Genomic DNA, 26,842 nt, shown 5'->3' with positions numbered 1-26,842 from the left:
CTGAGGGTCAAAACTGGGTACAGGTCAAGGAAAAGGCAGATGTAGCTTACACTACTTTCCTATGTGTATAAAAGAAACTGATCTTTTATAACCTATTCTCAGAGGTGACACACCAACCCTTCATCTATACTCCACTGGCCACAACCAGTGGTATAACACAGGAGACTACACACAAGCCATATGAATACCAGGAGCGATCACTGTCTTGGAGGCTGGCTACTGACTGTCCTGATTATCTGGCTTAATTCCTGAGTTATATATAGGACTGAGTGTGAGTCTTTACCACACACATTCTCAGAGTTCTCAGAGCCTGGGCCTCACTCATTTCTTCTCATTTCGCTTTTAGGTCCCACGATGAAACTGAAACGGCTCACAGTTTTGGAGAAGTACAAAGGTATCATTGACTCCTTTTACCAAGAGCAAAAAATGTAATCAGGGCCTATGCCTGCAGTTTCTATAGAATAGAGGGCAGGCGTTCCGAGCCTCTTCGTGAGCCCCAGGTCTCTTCAGTCTGGGCACAGGCATTTCTGGCAAGTCTGTTAGATCTCCAGGTCAGGGCACAGCACTGGCTCTACATTTACCAGGTCTTACGCCAACAATAGCTGACAATTCCAAGAAGCTTCACGTGTGGGTAGTTTTAATTCAGTTTAAGTATTGCTTTTTGTTCGGGTGACAAATGAGATCAGCTCTCCTTCCAGAACAAAAGGGCTGATAATTTTTGGCCTTAGTTCCAGGTAGATTAAAAAGCTGCTAGCTCACATACAGGACAGCCAGCAGCAGGCTGTGGAGGGGGTAGGAGAGAGATGGCTGATACTGCTCACGTGCGCTGCAGGAAAAGCAATCAGTCACAACTCACCTAGCGACCTGACTTACTTACTCTGGAATCTTGGTGGGCATCGCCGACCCTATTATTCCATTACCAGGCACTCCTCCGCCACCCACATGCCAACTGACTTGATGCTTAATAAAACTGCTGCTGCCTGTTTGATTCTATTTAATGTATAATTTGAATATTAAACCTTTTAACAGAACTGTCAACAAGGACCTGATTTTTTTTGTCAATTGAGCAGGTAGGACCAGTGCAGAGAGTAGTGGGCATCTAACTCACAGGACTGTGCACAGCAGGCATGCGAGTGACCATTAGTGCCCTGGAATAAACAAAGGTGCAGGATGGGGTCAAGTGGCGCATTCTCATAAAAGCAGCCAGCTCTACGTTAGCCTGTCGCCACCAGACCACCCCACTTCCACTCTGAATACGGGAAGCAGCCATTCTCAGTAGCAAGCTGAGCCAAAATGACCGAAGGCATCTGAACAGGAAACAGGTAGAGAAAGCAAACATCTCAGTTTTGGAATTCTTTATTACTTTGAACCCAAGAGCCACTGATAACTGGCACAATCCAATGAAACAGAGGAAGCAGCAGCTTAAACAAAGGAAAATACATTTAAGATTATAAGTCTGGGGGGGCGGTTACAAGCTTAAAAAGTGACCCAGACAGGGATATCATTGCTAAAAAAAAAAAAAAAATCCCCTTGTGACCTGGGTACATTTTGCAAAGCCACAGGTTTGCAATGTTACACAAGGGCCAAAGGAGGCCATGAGTTGTCTTTGGTTGTGGGGACAGAGGGTAACTGTTCATGAAAATAGTGAGTGTCTGAAGATTAAGAAAATCAGGCTGCAGCAGAGGAGAAGGGAGAGGAAGACAGGAAGGGAAAGGAGATGCCTGAGGGTCAAAAGCTGAGCCCAAGCCTAAGCCCAAGCTCAAGCTCAAGCCCCAGCATGGCATAATTTTGTGAATTAACTCAGGCTGAGTTGCCTCCAGTCTTTGGAATGTCATCTTATACTGGTACTGCTGAGGCAGAGGGCAGTAATTGGTGCTTTGGGATACGAGAAGGGGCAGTTGCTGAAATACAAAATTAATAGCATCCCAAGTTCTTCAATTGCAGCCAAAATACATGTGTTCAGGCCTTTCGGCAGTATCGCCCCCAGAACTACCTGCTGTAGTGTGGTCCATTCCCAGACAGCAACATGCAAGAATAAGTTTACAATACACTCAGCCCTTCTGGCTTAAGATCAGGGGCTCAGAGGCTGTGACAACTCATGATGCTGAAAATGTATCCAGTGAAAACGAAGTACTAGCTCTCTGCTTCATTAAAAGCTCTTGGAAAGAATATTAAATCTCAAGACAACAAAATAATTGAACACACAATACATTTGTATCTTTGTATCCAATATATTACCTTTGTCTTATTAACAAAAATTATATCTCTCGTTATATATTTCTTGGATCTGAAGTTTTTATTCACACTCAGTAATTTCTGTAAAGGACAAATCTGTCTCTATTTTCCATATCATTTAGAAATATACCACATTCACTCTTTTTGATGTGAACTTTCCCAGGAAAATTCTCTTGTGCCCATTTAGTTTTAGAAGAGTGTCATTTTGTGCTATTATGTCAATATCCTGTTTTATTTCCATTATGTTTTTCAAAAACCGAAGAAAATAAGGTTTTTCTTAAAAAGTTAGACATTTTCTCTTGTTAATTCTGTATCCTGTTATTTACAGCTGAAGAGAAACTATTTTAACTTAAGTGTAAAATGGTTTGGAATAGCAAATGATACAGTCCACTCAGAGTTTACAAAAAAAACATTTACCAGGTAGACACTTAATAAATAAAACAAGCACTTGGAAAAAGTTCTTTGAAAACAGACCTAGGGACATCCACCTGCATCTTTTGCACAGATTTTGTTAAGAAAAGGCCAGATCTAAAAATGTACTGTCAAGAAACAAGCAAACCAATGCATACATACGTAGGTATTCTAAACAGAGGTTCATGTGGTGTCCATTTAGAGTGACTGATGTAAATGCCAGTTGTGGAAGTGTTAATCTAAATCTTTTACTCGGCGACAGATTTCCTCTGTGAAGTCTGAGCATTTTGCATTGCCTCCCAAATCTTTTGTCAAGCTCTGAGAAAAGGAAAAAGCAAAAATAAAAGATGTATCTGCAAACTAAACTAAACCAAGGAGATTTTAAAGCCCTCAGTGAGATGCCACCTGGGCAAGTTACTCGGCTGCTCTTTCATTTAGTTCCTCATTTCAAAGTGAGGAACCACTCCACCACCATCTACCCAGCCCAGGAGGATCGGGATCCAATCTCATAGTGTATACAACAGCACTCTGCAAAGAATAAGGTGCTCTTGATGCAAAGGGAGGCAGGGAGCTTTACCAAAATTTTCCCTTTGTTCACACAATAGACCCTAATACAGATTAGTTGGTCATGGATATTTAAATAAAAGCAAATCTAAATAAGAAGTTTCATAAAAATCCTTGGGAAATATGTCTCAGGAATAGACCTGAGACATATTTTGATCTATTTTTGTTTTTATTATTATTTTTTTTTGAGATGGAGTCTCACTCTGTTGCCCAGGCTGGAGTGCAGTGGCACGATCCCAGCTCACCACAACCTCTGCCTCCTGGGTTCAAGCGATTCTCCTGCCTCAGCGTCCTGAATAGCTGGAATTACAAGTGCATGCCACCATACCCAACTAATTTTTGTATCTGATCTATTTTTGGAGGCTGGGAAACAAATACGAAAGAAATATTTAAATCATTAACTCTTTTTTTTTTTTTTTTAAGAGACAGGGTCTCACTATGTGGCCCAGGCTGGTCTTGAACTCAGAGGCTAAGGTGATCCTCCTGCCTCAGCCTATAGCTGCAACTACAGGCATGCATCACCACACCTGCCTAAATCATTAACTCTTAAACCTCCCTCTTTAGGAAAGAAAGCCTCCCATACAACTGATCTGTTCTACCAGCTTATCCTTTCTTTCCTGCATACAGACCCCAATATATTTAATTCTCTTTATCTTTCCATCCTACACAATAAAAGGGCCCACTATGTAATTCAGGCACCTCTCTACTGGGCTGTAGATTATAACTTCCCAAATATAACTGTAAAGAATAAGAAAATCATATGACCTCCAATGTGACTATCAGGCTGTTAAAAACAAGCCTGAATTTCTTGTATTTTGGCCACACGATATAATTTCAAATTACAGAATTTTTTTAAAAGAAGGGACCAACTTTGAAGATATTACGCTAAGTGAAATAAGCCAGACTCAAAGGACAAATACTGTATGATTCCACTTACATGAGGTACCTAGAGTAGTCAAATTCATAGAGACAGGAAGCAGAATGGCAGGTGTCAGAGGATGGGAGGGGGAAGGGAAAGTTACTGTTTAACGGGTGCAGAGTCTCAGTTTGAGAAAATGAAACTGGTCTGGAGATGATTGATGGTGATGGTTACATTACAATGTGAATGTACTTAACATTATTGAACTGTATACCTAAATATGGCTAAAATGGCAAATTTTATGTTATGCATATTTTTCACAATTTTTGTTAAAAAGGACCTCAAATTAGGGATGAGTCTTCAAGTACATTATTTCCTCTAACTTCGGAATAGCCCGCGACACTTCTTCCACAGGCCACAATTGCTTACAGAGGCGGTGGAGCTTGTTGGGTAAGACCCAGACTGCGTGTTAATCCCAACTTGGGTCATTTAGGAGCTGTAAAACCTTGGACATATTATTTATTCTCTCTGTACCTCAGTTTCCTCATCTATAAAATGGAATTATAGCATCTACTTCAAAGAGTTATAGAAAAACTTTGCTGAGATGATATACAAAGAACTTAAAAGTTGCATAAGTATTCAATTAATATTAGTTATTACTTTTATAAAACTTCTGTATTGCTTTTGTATTACAGATGCACACAGTGTAACATATAAGACTATTGTATTAGAGGTACATCTACATCTGTATCTGCCACTAGATTCCCAGCTCCTTGAGGCTCAGCATCTTACCCTATTCATCATTTTACTCTTCACACCTTATAAGGTACACTCAACAGACGTTTGTTGTGAAGAGTAAAAAGTTGTCTATAAAAATCAATGAACTTGGCCGGGTGCGGTGGCTCATGCCTGTAATCCCAGCACTTTGGGAGGCTGGGGCGGGAGGATCACTTGAGCTCAGGAGTTCGAGACCAACCTGGCCAGCATGGTGAAACCCTATCTCTACTAAAAATACAAAAATTAGCTGGGTGTGGTGGCACACGCCTGTAATCCCAGCTACTAGGGAGGCTGAGGCAGGAGAACTGCTTGAACCCGGGAGGTACAGGTTGCAGTGAGCCAAGATTATGACACTGCACCCCAGCCTGGGTGACAGAGCAAGACTCTGTCTCAAAAAAAATCAATGAACTTGGCCAAGGTCACACAGCTAACAATAGGATAATTGGGCGTGCACCTGATGCTGCCTCCCAAACCACTGACCTTTCCACTGTACACTGATGTCTATACATCAGTGCTTCTTAACTTTTTTTGGATGAAATATCTAGATCCTTACCTCAGAAAATGCACACATGTGCACACATACCCTGTTCAATCTGGGACCCACGTTAAGAATCCTTGTTCAACATCAAATGCTTGGGCCCGCCTGAGAACTATTATCTGTCACTGTCCCTTTCACTCAGATAAAACACATGGAAGCAATGCATTTTACCCAGCACAAGTAAATCAAGATTCCTGTTACCTTTCCGTCCTTAATTGTAGCAAAACACGCAGCCTCAATTCTTGCAGCATGGTCAAAAAGTCCCATGTGGCGCAGCATCATCACGGCACTGAGCAGGAGGGCTGTGGGATTCGCCATGTCCTTGCCTGCAATGTCTGGAGCCGTCCCATGAACCTACACATCGGGAAAAGTAGCATCATCAAGGGAGAGACAAAAACTAACAGTCCTCTTCTGGGGAAGCTGGAGTCTTAACCATCTTTCCTCAGCAATACAAAATATGCACTGAAAGCTACTGCGTGCAATTTATCTGATACGGACTGAAGAAATAAAGTCTGGGTTGGGCGTGATAGCTCACACCTGTAATCGCAACACGTTGATAGGCCAAGGCAAGAGGATCACTTGAGGCCAGGAGTTCAAGACCAGCCTGGGCAACAGAGTGAGACCCCATTTCTACAAAAAAATTAGCAATTAGCCAGGCATGGTGGTGCCTGACTACAGTGCCAGCTACTTGGGAGGCTAAGGCAGGAGGATTGCTTAAGCCTAGCAGTTCAAGCCTGCAGTGAGCTATGATCACACCAGTGTACTCCAGCCTGGGTGACAGAACAAGGCCCCAACTCAAAAATAAATAAATAAATAAATAAAGACTTGGAGAAATAAAGAGCTAAAGTAATTTTTTTAAGTATAAAAATATGGACCAACAATCTTTTTCAGTCAATTTTTGGTAAAATATTTTAAGTAAGGAAGGATACATAATAAATATCTGGAGGGAAATGAAGAGATAAACCAAACGTATATATATGTTTATATATGGGTGTGTGTGTGTATATATATATATATATATATATATATATATACCCAAACATATATATAAAAACAAACATAGGCTGGGTGCAATGGCTCACACCTCTAATCCCAGCAACTTTGGGAGGCCAAGGCGGATGGATCATCTGAGATCAGGAGTTCAAGAACAGCCTGGCCAACATGGTGAAACCCCATCTCTACTAAAATACAAAAATTAGCCAGGTGTGGTGGCTCACACCTGTAATCCCAGCTACTTGAGAGGCTGAGGCAGGAGAATCACTTGAACCTGGGAGGCAGAGGTTGCAGTGAGCCAAGATCGCACCACTGTACTCCAGCGTGGGTGACAGAGCGAGACTCCGTCTTGAGAAAAAAAAAAAGCATCATTTTGTTTTGACAATTTGAAAAACTGGAGTTAAAGCATACTTATACAGACAACTCCTCCTGAGTTCACACGCTGTTCTGACCTGAGTTCTGTTTCAGGTGTCAGGGTCCTTACCGACTCAAAAATTGCAACCCCATTGGCTCCAATGTTGCCACTTGGTGTCACACCGAGACCTCCGATCAATCCTGCACACAAGTCACTAGCGGAAGAAAAGCATTTCAAAGAATGTTTTTAAAAATAAAACATCTCACCTAGCACCCAGATTTTAGTTTTTAATTATCATTCTCCACTAAAAGGAAGTAGCATTCCTTGGATAAATGGCTGATTCCAGGGCAAAGGTTAGGAAAATACAGATGAGCCTCGAGCATCTTACTGTGTCAGAAAGCAAGGCAAGGCTCAAAGAACGAAGGGCCGTGTCTAAAGGACACAGAAGACATGGTGAAGGGACCCCCATCAGCCAAGTTAGGACAACCTATGCATCAATATTCATGATTATGATGATGGATATATCACTGAATAAAACAGAAAACCATGTCCACAGCTGGGCTCAGTGGCTCATGCCTGTAATCCCAGCACTTTGGGAGGCCAAGGTGGGCAGATCACTTGAGGTCAGGAGTTCCAGACCAGCCTGGCCAACATGGCGAAACCCCGTCCCTACTAAAAATACAAAAATTAGCCAGGTGTGGTGGTGTGCACCTGTAATAATACCAACTACTCAGGGGAGGCAGAAGAATCACTCGAACCTGGGAGGTAGAGGTTGCAGTGAGCCGAGATTGTGCCACTGCACTCCAGCCTAGGCGACAGAGCAAGACTCCACCTCAAAAAAAAAAAAAAAAGAAAGAAAATCACCATTTGGCCAACATCTTATGTCTGTGTGTGGGGGGGGGTAGAGAGAGAGAGAAGCACAGACAAAGGAGAGGAGGAAGAGGAAGGGAGGAAAGAGGAAGGGAGGGAAAGTGGGAAGGAGTAATAAAGTAAATGTGATAAAATGCTGACATCTGGAGAATGTGGAATCTGGGTGCTGAGTACAAGGGAATTCTTTGTACTATTCTTACAACTTTTCTGTAAGTCTGAAATTATGTCAAAAGTTACCAAAAAATAGTAACAATGACCACCCACCTACCTAGCTATACATAACAAAACCTTGAAATCAATCAATCAATCAAACATTTAAAAACTGGGAAGAGTGAGCTAATAATGATTAGAGAGAAAGAGCCCAGCAATGATTTGGCAAATCAATGAAGGAAAAAGCCACCCAACATGTAATCATTCATTATCACAACCTGAACTGTTAGAATTCAATTCATATATTACAACAAATACTCTATTTTACAATACTCAATTGAAAATGTTAAGCCATAATTATTTTAGGATGTTTATAAGTAAATCATAGGCTAAAATAAATAGGTTGCGGCCAGACTCACCTAAGGATGTCTCCATACAAATTTGGCATAACAAGAACATCAAATTGGGAAGGATCTTGTACCATCTACAAGGAATACATTTGTGCATTTAGTAATCAAAATCTGCATCCCCACAACACACAGACACCATTCACCATAAAAAGTAGCAGGTAAGTGTGAATATATACTTACATTCAAACATACTGTATCAAGGTACATCTCATTAAATTTAATATCTTTACAGTTTTCTGCAACTTCCCTGCATTTTTGTAGAAAAAGCCCATCTGACATCCGCCTGTATTTAATCAAATAAAAACTGCTGAAAAAAAAGTCTTACAGAAAGAAAAGAATCAAATCAAAGAAGTAAAGTAAGTTCAAGACATTTAAGTTCCAGAAGCCAAGCTACCTGATCCCAATTACAATAAAATTATTTCTTAGGTAGTTAATAAAATATAAGCTGAAAATGTTTTAGGATCCTTCTGAAAGTATAAAAGAGTAAAAATGTAAAATAGTTTGATCATAATAGAGAAGACTATATTTTCATAGTGTTATCTAACAAGAATGAAGAAATACCCACTAATATTATTAAAATTGCTTTAAAAGGTTAACATAGTAATTTAAATAGTTTTACTATTTTGCATGTTCAATGCTTTTCTTAGTTAGGAAAACTGTTAATATATTCAGAGGACTTTAACAGCCTCTGGATGAGAATTTAAGTTGCTGGAGTAACACATCAGGTATTGTTAGCACTACTTTAAGCCTCCCACTATTCCACTTCTAAAACGTATGCTATGTGGCCTCTGCTGATGGCCACAGCATCTGGGGACCCCGAGGCTCCAATTTCCTTTCCTGATAACCCTCAGTCCTTCCTTGAGCTTCCAGGACCTGAATCACCATCCCCTCCTCATTTGCTCCTGTCATTCGCCCAGGGAGGCGCAGTAAACAGGAGACTCCAGGCCGGGCGCAGAGGCTCATGCCTGTAATCCTAGCACTTCGGGAGCCCAAGGCGAGCGGATCACTTAAGGTCAGGAGTTTGAGACCAGCCTGGCCAACATGGTGAAACCCCATCTCCACTGAAAATACAAAAATTAGCCGGTCATGGTGGCATGTGCCTGTAGTCCCAGTGACTCGGGAAGCTGAGGCAGGAGAATTGCTGGAACCCGGGAGGCGGAGGTTGCAGTGAGCCAAGATCGCGCCACTGCACTCCAGCCTGGGCAACAGAAAGAGACTCCGTCTCAAAAAAAAAAAAAACAAAGAGGAGAAAAGAGGAGACTCCGACAGAAGAGAGATGCCGTATCTTTGGATTGTTACAAAGTTCTTTTTCAAAGATATTAGGAATCAAGGAGCAAGCTGAAGAGGAGAAAGGGAAGCCCTGTCACTGCTCTCCCACAACAAAGCAAGATGGGGTGCCGGCCCCCGCAAGGAGCTCACATGATGTTGGCTTTGTGCACCGCCGTGACGTTGCTCCGGTGGTTGTTCCGGGCATACTCAAAGGCAAACTCAGCAATGCGCTTGCTCGCCCCCTCGGTGATGAGCTTGATACTCTGCACGACTCCATCAACAATCTGCAAGACAGGAAGTCCCACCTCGCTGGAAAGAGTGTGACAGCAACGCAGTGGGAGACGGAGGGTGGGGAGTAGACAGTAACATTTGTGGCAGGCCTGCACAGTGCCAGCTAGCATGACTAATCACACACACTGCTACGACAATGGGGTTCATGTTAACTCCAGCCCTAAGAGGTAAGTATTATGAGCCCCACTGCACAGATGAAGAAAACTGAGATGCAGAGACAGTCATCTGCGGAACAGCGCACCTGTGAAGTGGGGGATTCAAAATTCAGAGGGCATATTCCCAAGCTTGTGACGCGAACCACCATGCCTTACATCTGTTTGAGTACTGTCAGCCAGACACCCAGCACCAAGACAAACACCCACAACTCCTCACAGAGATAAAGCAGATCTGTCTCTGGGGTCCCAGATGCACAGAAAGCAGTCCAAGCAGGAATGAAAAAGAATCTGGAGTGAACATACCACATGCTCAATTCCACTGTATTCTCCTTCTGTGTTCTCTCGAATGGTCACAATATTTACATCGGTGTAAGGGGTTTTATAGCCTTCGATAGAGACACATGGTCGGACATTCGCGTAAAGGTCAAATGTTTTGCGCAGCAGTAAATTCATAGATGGGTGACCGGCTGCTATTGGGGTCTTCAAAGGGCCTGTTATACAGAAGAAAACCCAGATGACACTAGAAGGCATTCTGGTCTCACGTGTGACCTACTAACCCACCTCGGCTACCTTGTGAAATGTGTTCTGCCTCTAGTTCACTCTCTACCTGAGATTCAAATGAAGGAGGAACACTTCCTCACGGGAGCTTTCTGGAACATTAACTGCGTTTCTTATCTTCAGAACTTCCTGAGGATCAAGCATTGTAATCAGGTGCTTGACATGATATAATCCTTATCATCACCCTGTACAACAGCAACTCTGTTACTGTCATTTAAAAATGAAGAAAAAAGAAAAAATAAACTAAGAATAAAAAATTTGCCCAAGCCTTCTAGCCAGTAAGTAGCAGGGATGAGATTCAATGTTGGTTCTGTCTGTGGCTTTAAAGCCTATGCTTGCTCTGGCCTACAGTCTCAGGCCTGTAATCCCAACACTTTGGGAAGCCCAGGCAGGCGGATCGCTTGAGGTCAGGAGTCCAAGACCAGCCTGGCCAACATGGGGAAACCCTGTCTCTACTAAAAATACAAAAATTAGCTGGGCGTTGTGGTGTGTGCCTGTAATCCCAGCTACTTAGGAGGCTGAGGCAGGAGAATAGCTTGAATCCGGGAGGCGGCGGTTGTAGTGAGCCGAGATCACGCCACTGCACTCCAGCCTGGGTGACAGAGCAAGACTCTCAAAAAATATAAAAATAAAGCCTATGCTGAATTTAAATCTACCACATGCTAGTATTTTTGAATCATGGCCTTAAACATGTATTAATTAAAATAATGATAAAAATGTAGGCCAGGCACAGCGGCTCACTCAGGCCTGTAATCCCAGCACTTTGGGAGGCAGAGGCAGAAGGATTGCTTGAGCTTAGGTATTCCAGATCAGCCTGGGAAACATAGTGAGACCCCATCTCTACAAAAAACTTTTTAAAAAATTAGTTGGGCATGGTGGCACACCTGTAGTCCTAGCTACTCGGGCGGCTGAGGTGGGAGGACTGCTTGAGCTCAGGAGGTCAAGGCTGCAGTGAGCTGTGATCACACCACTGCACTCCAGACTGGGCGACAGAGCGAGACTCTGTCGCAAAAAAATAATTAAAGTAAATAAATAAATATACAAATGTAAAAATTAAGCAAAAGATATATATAGTTGAAGATTAAATAGAGATACTGTTATTTGGCATCATCCAGTAATATTTTAATGTTTTTACTGGGGGAAAAAATGTCCCAAATGAATAAAACATCTTACTATGAGTAGTTACTTCATAAAAGAATGGCGTTACCTTCACAGATGGCCAGGCCTTATTCAGTTTAAATGCATAATTTTTCAAAACTATGTAACCCCTGTAGCGGAAATCTGTAAAAACCCCCGTCTCTACTTCAGTGCTACCTTTCAAGCCCATCTTGTTCTTATCCATGGACTCTTTAGCCTCTGAAGGGATCATCCACTTTCCTCCAGGTCCTTGAATGGCAGTGACGTTCCGCTCCTCCCACTGAATAGGTGCCTAGATGCCACATCACAGAGCACAGTGAGCTAGAGAGACTTAAAGGAAACTGACATTCATACTGCAATGATGAACAAACTTTTTCAACTTTGTTTTTGAGATAGAGTCCCGCTCTGTCACCTAGGCTAGAGTGCAGCAGCACAATCTTGGCTCACTGTAACCTCCGCCTCCCAGGTTCCAGCGATTCTCATGCCTCAGCCTCCTGAGTAGTTGGGATTACAGGTGCCCACCACCACACCCAGCTAATTTTTTTGTATTTTTTTTGTAGAGACAGGGTCTCACCATGTTGGCCAGGCTGGTCTCGAACTACTGACCTCAGGTGATCTGCCCACTTCGGCCTCCCAAAGTGCTGGGATTACAGACGTGAGCTACCGGGCCCAGCCCTTTTTCAACTTTGGATGTGACTGCTAAAAACAATAAAGGTCCAGAAAGTTCCTGGCATGCAAGAAGAGATGTCATTCTCTAGCAGGCCCAGAGGGATTCTCTACATTATCTGTGCCCAGTCATCACTCCCAGCTACCACCTGCCCACTTATTTTTTTTCACAAGGGCTCTTAACAGTGGCTATAATTAGAATATCATAAGTAGCAGAGGAATATGGTTCACAGAAACATCATATAGTACTGATACATGGATGAAACTTAAAAACATCATGCTAAGTGAAAGAAGCCAATCATAAAAGACCATATATTATAAGATTCTATTTATATGAAATGTCCCAAATAGGCAAACCTACAGATACAGAAAGTAGATGAGTGGTTGGCTGCCTAGGGTGGGGGAGGAAAAAGGAGGAGGGGGTAGGGAGGGAGAGAGACGAAATGGGGAGTGACTGCATAGGGTATGGGGTTTCTTTTTCGGTGAGGAAAATGGTCCAAAATCAGATTGTGGTGATGGTTGCATAACTCTGTGAATGTACTAAAAACCACTGGATTCAAAGGTACATTTTAAAAGGATGAATTAGGCCCGGCGTGGTGGCTCACGCCTGTAATCCCTGCACTTTGGGAAGCCAAGGTGGGTGGATCACCTGAGGTCAGGAGTTCCAGCCCAGCCTAGCCAACATGGTGAAACCCCGCCTCTACTAAAAATACAAAAATCAGCTGGGCGTGGTGGCAGGCACCTGTAATCCCAGCTACTCGGGAAGCTGAGGCAGGAGAATAGCTTGAACCTGGGAGACGGAGGTTGCAGTGAGCCAAGATCATGCCATTGCACTCCAGCCTGTGCAACAAGAGTGAAACAATGTCTCAAAACAAATGAAACATAAAAATAAAAAATAAATAAAAGGATGAATTATATCTCGATAAAGCTGTTTTTAAAAAACAATATTACATTGTTTAAAAAATATATATAGGCCAGGCCCAGTGCAGAGGCCAAGGTGGGCAGATCACCTGAGGTCAGGAGTTCGAGACCAGCCTGACCAATATGATGAAACCCTGTCTCTACTAAAAATACAAAAATTAGCCAGGCGTGGTGGCATGCGCCTATAATCCCAGCTACTTGGGAGGCTGAGACAGGAGAATGGCTTGAACCCGGGAGGCAGAGGTTGCAGTGAGCCGAGATTGCTCCATTGCACTTCAGCCTGGGCAACAAGAGCAAAACTCTGTCTAAAAAAAAAAAAAAAAAAAAAAAATATATATATATATATATATATATGTATGTATGTATTGCATAACCTATGAATGTACCAGTTGGAGGTATAAACAAGCATTCCTTTCTCTCTACCTACATCCTTCATGTGTGTACAGCTAGCACACTGAACATGTCCTAGGACACAAGCTCAGTCAGACACGGTGCTGTTCACAAGCAGCTTACAGCTGAATTCACTTACAGAATTTTTAAATTATCTACCTGTATCAAAGGCTCAGCTGTTAGAAGTAATAACATTCCATTCTTGATAACACATCAGAAATTTTATTTTAAAGAGATTATTTCAAAAGCGGCTGTATAGATTTTGGAAACAGCAATTCTAGTCTTATTTTATTTTACTTTTTGCAAAAAGGTGGGTGATTTGGCAGGGCTTAAAAGATCTTAAACCCAAGCAGGACTTAAAGATCCACAAATACTACTGTACTACTTTGATTACTTTACATATAACTGATGCCAATGCAGGAGTTTGAACTATCAACAACAGGAGCAGCCAGCCAGGTGCGGTGGCTCACGCCTATAATCCAAGCACTTTGGAGGTGAAGGTGGGAGGATCGCTTGAGCCCCAGAGTTCAAGACCAGCCTGGGAATAGAGCAAGACCTCGTCTCTAAATTAAAAAAAAAAAAAAAAAGAAAAAGAAAGAAATAATGGCAGTAGCAAACACTGAGACACACACTGTTAAAGTGACAATCGGTGGAGATTAACAACAGACCTTACTAAATTTCATAGAAATGGGTGCAATGCATCCTAAAAGTTCACAGAATCCAACTGGCTAAGAAAACTTTTCAGTGAGTCATCATTAAATGTATTTTTTAAGCCCACTTACTTTGGCAGCATCAAAAATCTTCATAACTGCAGCTGAAATTTCTGGGCCAATACCATCTCCTGGAATTAAAGTTACTGTCTGAACCTGAACATAAGAAATCATCAAAGAAGACAGTAAGAATTTTTGTTTTTGAAGGCTTAAGAATATTTTGACAGAGAAATCCACTTTATGAGATGTCTCAAGAAGATTCAAATGCTATTAAGAAAACAAACATACCTCCCCGGGGGTCATCAAAGGGGAGGCCGGAATCAACAGAGGAGAGACTCTGCAATCCTACTCTTTACCTGAGTTCAGAGGTTTTAAAAAGAACCCAAATGATACTCTTTACATAAAACGAAAATAAATTAAACTACCAAGTAGATTTCCTAATTGATATTTCTTTTCAGACAAGCTGCAAAGAGACCAATTAATTCAAATCTTTTAAACCAAAGACAACAACAACAAAAAATTAACAATGTTCTCTCACTAAAATTTAGAGGGTTTCTCATGAAGGCAAGTGTTTTCCTTTCCTTTCCATTGTGATCCTGGAAAGCTTCTCATGCAACTTCTTCAGTCTTGCAAAACACTTTCAGACACATTTCCAAAATATTACTGAGGTCTGTTTTGGTACTCAGGGAAAATCAGACTTTTTATCAAGAGAGCTTCCATTTTTTTCTTAGTTCCTCTATAAAACTGTCTGCTTAAATCTAAGAGTAATCTACATAAGCTTGGCAAAGTTGATCTGCAACCAAAAAGAATAGTATATGTCATCATACCTGCAAAGCCTGAGTCACACTTAGAATGACAATTATTGTTTTTATAATGTAACAGCAATGATTTATTCTAAGGCTTCAGGCAAAACGAAGCCAGCATTTCAAATGCAGAAATAAAAATATGTAAGGGAGAAGATCAGCACCTCTTTTTCCATTTGGGAACCATATATTTTATTATCTTGGGACTTTACCCCACCTAGGGGCTTGGCTTTTTTTCAATTCTAGTTGCTGGAACTGCATTTTTAAAAAGTCACTAATTCAAGTTTCCTTGGTCCTTTGCCTTCCAATGATGTCTGCCCAGATACGTGGACTAATTATTTCTGATTAGTTTCTGTACAACTGAAGAAACATTTTTATTTTTTTCATTTTTCTAATTTTCAATTTTTATTTTTTAGAGATGAGGACTCACTACATTGCCAGGCAGGAGCACAGTGGCTACTCACAGGTATGATCACAGCTCACTGCAGCCTCGAACTCCTGGCCTTAAGCAAATCTCCCACCTCATTCTTAGCCAGGGCTAAGGCTCATACCAGTTTTCTTGGGTTGAAGAAATCTTTAAAAAGATTAATACATCCTCTTATTTCTTCAAAAATAACCTCCTCCATCAAGCTAATTTTTTTTTCAAATAAATAGCCTGAAAATTAAATAATAGCAGAGAGCAATGATCATCTTATTAGCTTTCAGAATGCGTTTGAAATGCTAGCACGGCTATCCTTGAGCTTGAAGTGCAAGCCCCATCCTGCATTTTTGGCATAAGCAGAGCCAAAAGAACGCTTTGGCTACTTCTTCCTGTTCTCCCAACATGTAATAATAAATGTCATCCAGTCACCAGAAAATCTGCTTTTCTTCCACAATACAGAAAGTAAATGGAGGAAAAAATGTACTATGGTCTTATAAATCTTTCACGGCATAGATGTTATATGGGAGTATAGGAATTATGAAATCCAAATCAGATTCCATAAAAGGCGGGGTGGGGATCAAAACAAATAGGAAGTCACTGAGCCACAGTCTTAAGAATGTTCCAAAAATGTGGTATCAGCTTTTAAAGCACAGAATTCTGATGCTGGGAATTCTAAAAGCAGCAGATTTAATGAACAACAGATGATCTACTACTGTGATAGTCTACAAAGCCTATATAAGGCAAGTATAAGCCTACAAGGCTTATAGATGTTCGAGGCATTCCTAATTGGCACTTGATCTACTGGGTTTAGGGAAGCTCATAAAATAAAAATGCAAAGCAGGTTTTGAAGCTTCTCAACAATTTTCTCTCAACTTGTACTAGTTTTGAAAAAAGCTGTCTCACCAAAATGAGATTGTGAAATAAAATAACAGGCTCAAGGATACTTTCTATTTTTAACAAGGCTCCCTCAAGATATTAATGTGGCAAACTTACATAGCCAGCTGTAAGATAATTCTTTCAAATGCGCAAGTAACCTAACAGATTTGTGCATGTCAGCCAATAATTTCAACATACATTATAAATATGGCCAATTTTCCCAAATTCTAAATGAATGGAGATAAAATGCTATATAATAAATATGTTAGAGCATCTTTCTTGAGAAACTTCTAAAAGGAAAAAATAAAAGACATAATTATACTCACACCACCAGTAAAACCTCTGGTCACCTGTTTTGGGTTGTGGAATGCCCCCAGCAGCCGAGAGACCTATATTAATATCAACAGAGAAATATCACACACAGAATTAAACCACATACAGTAAACAAGAGCGAGGAAGTCCTGATGGATGGTACTGCTGCAACTTGGCACAGATATATTCAGTAGCTTCCCAGGAATACAAATCTCATGTATTAGCTCAATGTGGCAAGCCATCTCAGATTTGAAAGCCTAAATACTCAGATTTTTACTTTAGATTGAGAACTTAAGTACTGTATATTTTCAAAGTCAATTTAACGAATATAAGTTGTCAAATAAAAGATGCTGAAGGTAGAATAAAACTACTTTTTCAGCTCAAACATACAGATTCTTCTCAGATGAGTGGATCATTTTGTGCCAACATTCTTGACCATTAGGTCAATTTAGGGGTAACCTATATTCTAAGAAAATTACCATTAATTTTAGAGCCAGGATGTTCCTCATGAAATCCAGAGCACAACTCACTTATTTCTTGTTGTTGTTTTAGGCTTTTTGAGATGGGGTCTCCCTAGGTTGCCCAGGATGGAGTGCAGTGACTATTCAAAGGCACAATCATAACTCACTGCAGCCTCCAACTCCTGGGCTCAAGTGACCCTTTTGCCTCAGCCTCCTGAGTAGGTGGGATTACAGGTGTGCACCACGACACCTGGCAACTTGCTTATTTCATAAGCGGAGATGCTGGTCCCAAAGAAAAGCATTTGCCTAAGGTCACACAGCGAATAATTGGCAAAATGGAAACCCACATACAGGTCTTCTGACTCCTGGTCCAGTGCTCCTTCAATTATACATTATATCTATTCTGTGAATATTAAGAAATTACACTTTATAGTAAAATCTAAGAAAGTTTATTTAATACCATCTGATGCCCATGCCATACAGAATAAAGATTTTAAATAAATTACTGCTGCTTCTGATAATATAGGTAATGTGGTCATTACTGTCAGTTTGCTGGGACTAGGAAAAGATACAAAATATAAAATAAAAGTTACCCAGTAATTCCACCACACCAAGATATTACCACTGGTATGTGTTTTTTTTTCTCTCTCCAATTAACATTATTATATACCAGAAATATAAATTTTAGAGGTTTATTATAAACTTTAATAACTTAGTCCTTGAGAACTGGTACAAAGTCATACTACATTATTATAAACAATATAAAAAAAGAAACTGGGTACATAGACCAAAGGTATTAAAATGCATTAATTTTTTTTTTTTTTTGAGACAGAGTTTCACTCTTGTTGCCCAGGCTGGAGTGCAATGGTGCAATCTCGGCTCACTGCAACCACCACCTCCTGGGTTTGCCTCAGCCTCCCGAAAGTAGCCGGGATTACAGGCATGCACCACCATGCCCGGCTAATCTTGTTGTATTTTTAGTAGAGACAGGGTTTCTCCATGTTGGCCAGGCTGGTCTCAAACTCCTGACCTCAGGTGATCCACCTGCCTTGGACACCCAAAGTGCTGGGATTACAGGCGTGAGCCACCACACCTGGCTGCATTAAATTTTTTAAAAAGTAACTTTTTCTCCTGCTAGATACATGAGCAAAGACACATTTGTTATATCCTATCTTGATGTTTTTTTCTGGGGTCTGAACCTTTGCTGAAATATTTATTGGCATGTAACAACCAACAGCCAAGAAAGGTATGAATGAATTTCATTCTCTAATCTTCTGGTATCTATAGTCATGACTCTGCATTGAAAATAAGACTGGGCCAAATCCAAAAGAATGCCAAAACCATTGGCCAAAATGTTAATCCTAGGGCATGATTCATCCACCAGCGAGTGGGCTATTGGAAGGGAGGCCATTTAAAGGCTACTTTGTGACAAGAAAATTGACATGTGTCCTTTCTCCTCTCCCTGAACAAAAAAGAAGGAAAAGCCATTCACACAAAACTCATGTCCTCATGACAGAAGACCCAACCAACCAGCCTGCGCAACAAAGTGAGACCCTGTCTCTACAAAATTAGCCAGGTACGGTGGTGCACACCAATGGTCTCAGCTACATGGGAGGCTAAGTCGGCTTGAGCTCAGGACTGCTTGAGCCCAGGAGTTTGAGGCTTCTGTGAGCTATGATTATGCCACTGCACTCCAGCCTAGGTAATGGACAAAAAAAAAAAAGAAAAAAAGAAAGAATGAAAAAGACCCGACTCAAACAACTGATTTTAAAATGTAAACCCATCCTACCTGCATATGCTGGGGGCAGCAATGTAAACCCAGGAGTGTAAGGATTTGTGTTTTGTTCACTGTTGTATCTAGTGTCTAGAACAGTCCCTGGCTCATAGAAGGTATTCAACAATTAAAAAAAAAAAAAAAATCAAACAAAACTGAGTCCAGCCTCAGTCACATCTCTATCTGAAGAGTTTCCAACCCAACAAGTAGCCTTAATACTTGCAATGATCTTCTTTAATGGCCAGTCTTTTCCATGTTTGTCATCTCTCTTGCATGATCTTAGAATAAAGCAGTACTGCACCTAAGTCATCACAACGACCCAGAACTTTAAGTAAAATAAAATTTTCCAAAGCACCATTTAAAGGTTACTTTGTGACAAGCAGAGCATAAAACTGACATGAGGCCGGGAGCGGTGGCTCACGCCTGTAATCCCAGCACTTTGGGAGGCTGAGGCAGGCAAATCACCTGAGGTCAGGAGTTCAAGACCAGCCTGACTAACATGGAGAAACTCTGTCTCTACTAAAAATACAAAATTAGCCAGGCGTGGTGGCACATGCCTGTAATCCCAGCTACTCAGGAGGCTGAGGGAGGAGAATCACTTGAACCCGGGAGGCAGAGGTTGTGGTGAGCCAAGATCGCGCCATTGCACTCTAGCCTGGGTGACAAGAGCGAAACTCCATCTCAAAAAAAAAAAAGAAAAAAAAAAAAAAAGGCCGGGCGCAGTGCCTCACGCTTGTAATCCCAGCACTTTGGGAGGCTGAGGTGGGTGGATCACCTGAGGTCAGGAGTTCAAGACCAGCCTGGCCAACATGGTGAAACCCTGTCTCTAATAAAAATACAAAAATCAGCTGGGTATGATGGTGGGTGCCTGTAATCCCAGCTACTTGGGAGGCTCAGGCAGCAGAATCGCTTGAACCCAGGAGGTGGAGGTTGCAGTGAGCCAAGATCTCACCATTCCACTCCAGCCTGGGCAACAGGAGCGAAACTCTGTCTCAAAAAAAAAAAAAAAAAAAAAAATTGACATGAGTCCTTTCTCCTCTCCCAGCCCAAAAAAGAGGGAAAAGACATTCACACAAAACTAGCTTATGTCTCTGTGACAGAAGACCTGACCAATCAGCCTAGACAACAGAGTGAGACCCTACCTCTACAAAAAAAATTTTAAATATTAGCCAGGTATGGTGGCACACACCAGTAGTCCCAGCTACATGGAAGGCTGAGATGGCAGGACTTCTACTTTATAGAATACTCATATGCATATATATATATATATATATATATATATATCTCACATCATTTTATTTATATAAAACCTGTAGAGATAGGCATTAGTGGCACTTTTCAGATGAGGAAACTGAGGCCAGGTTCATGAAGCCTGGACCAAAACCCTGAACTTTGGACTTCAGGTCGTGGGCCATCTTAATCCACAACTCATTTCCTTTTTAACTTAAAAACATGTAAATAGTGTTGTACACGGGTTCTGAGATGGGTTTTTTAAAAAAAATCTTTTTTTTTTTTTTGAGACAGAGTCTTGCTGTTACCCAGGTAGGAGCATGATCTCCTCTCACCGCAGCCTCCACCTCCTGGGTTCAAGTGACTCTCCTGCCTCAGCCTCCCGAGTAGCTGGGATTACAGGTGTGCGCCACCACGCCCAGCAAATTTTTGTATTTTTAGTAGAGATGGGGTTTCGCCATGTTGGCCAGGCTGGTCTTGAACTCCCGACCTCAAGTGATCCGCCCGCTTTGGCCTCCCAAAGTGCTAGAATTACAGGCATGAGCCACCATGCCTGGCCACAATCTGAAATGGAAACTCAACAGAGAAACTGTCCTAATTGAAACCGGCATCCAGCTCAGCACCTCCACCAACCTGGGGTCAGCCTCTGAGCCACCTTCTGCTCCAATCCCTAAAGTGAGAAGCTGGCCCAGAAGTCAAATGACTCTGCCAAAGGTCACACAGGGAGTGCATGTCAGAGAACCTCATCTTCTGACTCCACAACCCACCACTTTCTGAATACCTACTATGAGGGTTTTTTCATGCAGATCACACTAAAGGCAAAACAAATTTACCAGCACAATCATTACCAAGTGTTGCTTTAGTGCCTCACTGTGAAGGCAAATGTACCTACCAAAGATGAATTGGGTGTTAAATGTAAGTTCAGAGATTAAAGGACTGAGTTCAGTTTTCACAGTGACACAGAAGTTGCTTTACTTTTAGGAGCAAATGTGACATAAGAGTTATCATCACAAGCAAATCTGGGTCTGAAGAGGGTGACAAAGTAGAATCTAGTTATTGAACAAAAAAACCAGTTAATGATGCCCATGAAAACCACTGTCTGTTGGAGACAGATAAACATATTGATAAGAAAGCTTCAGATTTCTGTTTTCCTTCTGTACATACCAAGTGCTTTCACATACATTATTTTATTTAATACTCAAACAATTCTGTGATGTAAGTATAGATATTCACCGATGGGCATATTAAGGCTTAGAGATGTTTAGTAATTTGCTTAGGGTCACACAGCCAATCAGTGGCATTGCTAGGATTTAAATCTGAGACTCCTAAATTCCAGTACAGAGATCTTTTCCTTAAATAACAGTGCATCTCTGGACCTCTCTTTAAACCGAAAAAAAGGCAGAAAAGTAGTATCAAACTTATAGAAAAACGTTAAATTGTTTATAGATTTCTAGGGGACCACCCTTTCATAGCAACAGGAGACTTGAGGCCTGATGGCCTGTACCCATCATTTGCTATGTGACCTTGGGAAATGGGAACCAAGACACCTAGGTTCCTCTCCCTGCTCTGACACCGACCTCCTGTGTGACCTTGAGCAAATTCTTCTTCAGGCACAGGTTAGTTCCACTGAGAACCTACGGAACTGCATAGATGATCTGAAACCCTTTCCAGTTCTGGCATCTGAGCGTCAAGGAGAGCTAAAGCGTTCCAGATTGCAGGATTCCCACCAATGAAAGGTAAAAGGAAGGCTCTGCTGGTCTCTCTCTCCGAAGGTTCAGACGGTAATTCCAAGGTGTAAGATGCCCTATGTCCTATGAAGGGGAAATAGCTACAAGAGCACTAGAGGTCTGACTGGGAAGAGCGCCAAAGGGAAAACAATCTGATAGGGAAAAGGGCCCCAGGATTCTCTCACCTGGGAAAACCTCCCAAGCTCAACGCCAGTGCCCGTGGCACCTGCGGTTCCCCGGCCAAGGGCCGCGCAGACAGCGGATGAGAGGTCTGGGCGGTGCTGAGGGGATCAGTCCCGCAGCAGGGCCGCAGCCGGGGAAGCGGCCCGGATGGCGGAGCTGGGACAGAGGCTCCCGTGACCTTCCCGGGCTCGGCGCGAAGCCTGGGCTCTGGCCGGGGCGGATGCGGGTGACGGCAGCCGGGTCTCGGCAGGAGCAGGGCCGGCGCCCCCCCCGCCTTGACCTTGACGCCGTCCCCGCCTCTGCGCTGCTGACCCGGCCCGGGGCGGCCCATACACTGCAAGCCGGCCACGGAGCGCGGGGCATGGGCGACCAGGACCGGCTCCCAAGCTGTCCCCGCGGGCCGCCACCGCCTCCCTGTCTGGCCCACGCGCCCGCCCACACCCGGCACGCGACCGGCTCTCCTGCCAGCCCTCGCGGCCAGCCTGCCTGCCACACGCCGGCCTGCCAGCGCTCACCTTGGAGATCCACGCGGACCCAGCCATCGCTTCCCCTCCTGGCTCCGCAGCAACAGCGGCAGCAGCAGTGCGCAAGCGCCCACCCCACGCTCGGAGCCCGCCCCTGCACTGCCACGCCCCCTGAGCGCCCCGCCCCCGAGACCGCCTCAGGATTGCTTCGCGCTCGCTCGCTGCCCCGCCCCTGGACATTCCGCTGGCCAATCGCCGGGCTCGTCTCTCTGTGCCTGGCCTGGCTGAGCGCCAGGCGGACCCGGAAACTGCGGGGCCGGGATCTCCGGGAAAGCTTCCTTCTCCCCTCCCTGGTTCATTGACTCGCTGTTAAGGTAAGACGTTTGTTCCACACCTACTAGGTGCTGATTAATCTTCTAGGATCTTGGGGATATAGCGCTCCTCATAGAGTTTACAATCCCGTGGAGAAAGACACATAATTTTCTTATTCCACAAATTTTGATTTTTTTTTTTTTTTTTTTTTTTTGAGACCAGGTCTCGCTCTGTCGCCCAGGCCGGAGTGCCGTAGCGCGAACAGGTTCACTACAAAGCCTCGACCTCCTGGGATCAAGTAATTACTAAGCCCAGCCCAACTTTGTTTTTTCTTTTTTTTTTTTTTCGTAGAGATGGGGCCTCGCAATGTTGCTCAGGCTGGTCTGGAACTCCAGAGTTCAACCGATCTGCTTGCCCCAGGCTCACAAAGTGAGCCACTGCGACTGGCCGAATTTTATTTTTTACCAGCTTTATTGAGGTATAATTTATATATAGTAACATTTACTCACTGTAATGTACAGTTTGATGATTTTTAGTAAATGTAAACAGTTGCACAACCATCACCACAATCCAGTTTTTGAGCATATGAAAATGTTCCTTGTGTCCGTTTATAGTCAATCCCGCTCCTGTCCTCAATCCCAGGCAACTACTAATCTGTCTATTTAGCTCAACAAATATTTCTGAGGGTCAACTAGATGTCAGGCACTGTTTTAAGTGCTGGGGCTTAGTGTCCAGTAGGAAAGACAGGCATAAATCAAGTGTCACACACGTCATTAAAACTGTTGCACCAAGAAGCAAAAGAGCAAGGAGCTATGGCAAGGCAAAATCAGGCAACCTGATTCAAACCTAACCTGGAGGTCGGGGAATGCTTCTCTGAAGAAATAACATCCATACTCACCTTTCCCCTTGTCCTCTCCCTGTCCATCACAAACTCCTGAGTTCCTGCTGATGGCCAGGCCTCTAGCTGGGTGCCAGGGGAGGTCAGGTGTTTAAACCAGGTCTCTGCTACCCTACCCTGGGAAGGGTTCTATCCAGAGAGGAGCTGCCTACCCACCCAGAGAGGTGATGAGTGCAGTAGAGAAGTGATCCCAAGGGCTTTTATGACCTAAATAATAAACTGCAGCTAAGTCTGTGGCCTTGTCAGGAAGGAGGGCTTTTATCAACCCCTTTCCATTGGGACCCTTCCCCTCATCAGGCCCTGGCAGTCCCATCCTGAAGTGTTCTCCCACAGTTCCTCCATCCCCAATGTCACTCCTGCCCTCCTTCGGGCCAGACCACCTCAGGCCCAGGCTCTTACAACAGCCTCTTCACCTGCCAACCTGCCCTCCCCTTCAGGCACAGCTCTGACCAGGGCTCGCCCCGGCTCTGAAACCTCCTGGCTCTCCCTTGCACTCTCCTCTCACACCACTGTCTTTTTTCAGCCTGATTTCCCACCACTCCTTCCAGCCCCAAAGACCTGGAGCGCCTGCCAACTAGGACTGCTGGCCAGCCCCCAAATGCTTCCCATATTTTATCTCTCCGTGCCTATGGTCGTGCCATTCCCTCAGCCTCAATGCCCTCTTGCCCCACTTCTACTGGCTGAAATTCTAGCTCCTTGTCAAGACTCAGCTTACATGTTGGGAAGTAGTAAAAGTTGTAAAAGCCCCCAAGACCCACGAATGTGTCCCCCTCTCCTTACTCAGAGCCCTCTAGCACTTGGCTCCCACCTCTCCTGGGAAACATCACATTCTCTTCTGCTGTGTGCCATTGAGAAGATAAGCTTTGGGCCAGGCGTGGTGGCTCACGCCTGTAATCCCAACACTTTGGGTGGCCGACGCAGGTGGATCACTTGAAGTCAGGAGTTGGAGACCAGCCTGGCCAACATGGCAAAACCCTGTCTCTACTAAAAATACAAAAATTAGTTGGGCGTGTTGGCACATGCCTATAATCCCAGTGACTCAGGAGACTGAGGCATCAGAATCGCTTGAACCCACGAGGCAGAGGTTGCAGTGAGCCGAGATCATGCCACTGCACTCCAGTCTGGGTGACAGAGCAAGACTCTGTCTCAAAAAAATAAAATAAAATAAAAGAGAGAGAGAGAAGATATGCTTTAAGTCCAGAGATAATCTTGATGATCTCTTATGACGTTGTTTCTGGAACAGAGACTGGTACACAAGGAATACTTGCTGCTCAGTGATTGTGAAATAAACATTGACTGACTTTGTCCAATCTTCATTTAATCTTCACAACAACCCTATGAGAAAACTGAAGTACAGCTAGTAAGTGATGATGCTGGCATTCACCCTAGGAAGCTTCCTAAGTACTAAGGCAGTTCTCCTAACTGCTGAACTTTCGCTGAGGGCCAGTCCAATCCTACAAAGGCTTCCCAAGCCAGTCTCTAGCAAGTGCACTGTGAGAACAAAAAATGAACAAGACCCACTCCTACCCTCCAGATCTAGTGAGGGAGAAACTCAGAAGTCTCAGATGGAAGTTGGGGGGTGATCAAGGAAGACTCCACAATGGAGATGGCATTTGAGTCAGTCCTTGAAGAGGTAAAATGTCAGCAGCTGGAGGGACATGCAGGAAACAGAAATGACCTCACCTTGAGCTGAGATCTGTTCCCTGAGTCAGCCCTTGGCTCCAGAAGCCCCAGTCACCATTCCTCGAACATGTTCTAGAGTTCCTCCAAGATGCAGGTCACTCTCCTCTGGAAAAGGCCTTTTTCCTTGTCCCTTGCACTATGTAGTGCCCAGAGATACCATCAGCAAAGTATGTTTGGACAAGACGGTGGGAAAACTTTGCCACTCAGGAGAAGAATCTAGAAAGTGCACCCTTATCTGTAATAACAAGCACTATCCAATCCAGGTGTGCTTCACTCTAAGGAAAAAAAAAGATTTTAAAATCAAGAGGCCAGGTGCGGTGGCTCACTCCTGTAATCACAGCACTTTGGGAGGCCGAGGCAGGTGGATCGCCTGAGGTCAGGAGTTTGAGACCAGCCTGGCCAATATGGTGAAACCCCATCTCTCCTAAAAGTAACAAAAATTAGCCAGGCGTGGTGGTGTGCATCTGTAGTCCAAGCTACTCAGGACGCTGAGGCAGGAGAATCACTTGAACCCGGGAGGCGGAGATTGCAGTGATCCAAGATCGCGCCACTGCACTCCAACCTGGGTGACAGAGCGAGACTCTGTGACAAATAAATAAATAAATAAATAATAAAATCAAGATAGCAATTTTTAAGTGAGTAAATCAGCAAAACAGAATATACATTATTCACATACCAAATGTTTATTTTTTGTTACAAAAGAAACAAATTCATTTCAACAGTTTTCCTACTTTATTTAAAATATTATTTTCATTAAAGATATGATTGGCAAAGGGTTCATCCCTATCTCTAAGTTAGGAAAAGATCCAACAAATTGGTAAAGAAGGTATTAGGACTTTAGTAAATAAATGGGAAAAGGGGACTGGGCACGGTGGTTCATGCCTGTAATCCCAGCACTTTGGGAGGCAGAGGTGGGTGGATCACGAGGTCTGGAGTTCAAGACCAGCCTGGCCAAGATGGTGAAAGCCCGCCTCTACTAAAAATACAAAAAATTAGCTGGGCGTGGTGGCGGGCACCTGTAATCCCAGCTACAAAGGAGGCTGAGGCAGAGAACTGCTTGAACCTGGGAGGCCGAGGTTGCAGTGAGCCGAGATCGTGCCACTGCACTCCAGCCTGGGCGACAGAGTAAGACTCTGTCTCAAACAAAACAAAACAAAAAACATAGGCCGGGCATGGTGGCTCATTCCTGTAATCCCAGCACTTTTGGAGGCCGAGGCGGGCAGATCACAAGGTCAGGAGGTCAAGACCAGCCTGGTTAACATAGTGAAACCCCCTCTCTACTAAAAATACAAAAATTAGCGAGGCATGGTGGTGCACACCTGTAGTCCCAGCTGCTGGGGAGGCTGAGGCAGGAGAATCACTTGAACCTGGGAGGTGGAAGTTGCAGTGAGGCGAGATCACACTACTGCACTCCAGCCTGGGTGACTGAGTAGACTCCG

General features: G+C 43.4%; 2 protein-coding genes across 3 annotated transcripts in view; one reads left to right on the top strand and one right to left on the bottom strand.

Moving 5' to 3' along the window:
• Positions 1–2,530, top strand: part of ACSBG1 (acyl-CoA synthetase bubblegum family member 1) — a 66,977-nt gene extending 64,447 nt beyond the window's left edge. Inside the window, exon 14 of the mRNA XM_003813803.6 lies at positions 347–2,530. Coding sequence (XP_003813851.1) covers positions 347–432 — 86 coding nt within the window. The 3' untranslated portion in view covers positions 433–2,530. The remainder of the gene's footprint in view (positions 1–346) is intronic.
• IDH3A (isocitrate dehydrogenase (NAD(+)) 3 catalytic subunit alpha) lies at positions 1,341–22,715 on the bottom strand. Of its 2 annotated transcripts, XM_055098812.3 has the most exons (12): positions 22,562–22,620; positions 20,445–20,700; positions 16,686–16,748; positions 14,332–14,415; positions 11,750–11,864; positions 10,181–10,368; positions 9,582–9,715; positions 8,343–8,445; positions 8,172–8,236; positions 6,862–6,946; positions 5,586–5,738; positions 1,341–2,964 (listed from the first exon to the last, which is right to left on the bottom strand). In XM_055098812.3, exons 4-12 carry the CDS (start codon positions 14,353–14,355, stop codon positions 2,881–2,883), a joined length of 951 nt encoding a protein of 316 aa, XP_054954787.1. In that variant the 5' UTR covers positions 14,356–14,415; positions 16,686–16,748; positions 20,445–20,700; positions 22,562–22,620; the 3' UTR covers positions 1,341–2,880. The 2 variants fall into 2 exon arrangements, with proteins under 2 accessions (XP_054954787.1, XP_003813852.1); XM_003813804.5 differs by lacking the exon at positions 20,445–20,700 and having other exon boundaries at positions 22,562–22,715.
• Between the last annotated feature and the right edge of the window lie 4,127 nt (positions 22,716–26,842).

The sequence above is a fragment of the Pan paniscus genome, chromosome 16 (genome assembly GCF_029289425.2).
Source record: "Pan paniscus chromosome 16, NHGRI_mPanPan1-v2.0_pri, whole genome shotgun sequence".
Taxonomy (NCBI): domain Eukaryota; kingdom Metazoa; phylum Chordata; class Mammalia; order Primates; family Hominidae; genus Pan; species Pan paniscus.
Note: the sequence above shows the minus strand (reverse complement) of the source record. Positions and strands in the feature narration are given on the sequence as shown.

Coding starts and splice junctions, on each gene's coding strand:
- IDH3A (XM_003813804.5), bottom strand. CDS start 22,588: ATGGCTGGGTCCGCGTGGATCTCCAAG. Junction 16,749..22,561: donor GGTCCGCGTGGATCTCCAAG/GTGAGCGCTGGC, acceptor ATATTAATATAG/GTCTCTCGGCTGCTGGGGGC. Junction 6,947..8,171: donor TTGTATGGAGACATCCTTAG/GTGAGTCTGGCC, acceptor TTCTTCCGCTAG/TGACTTGTGTGCAGGATTGA.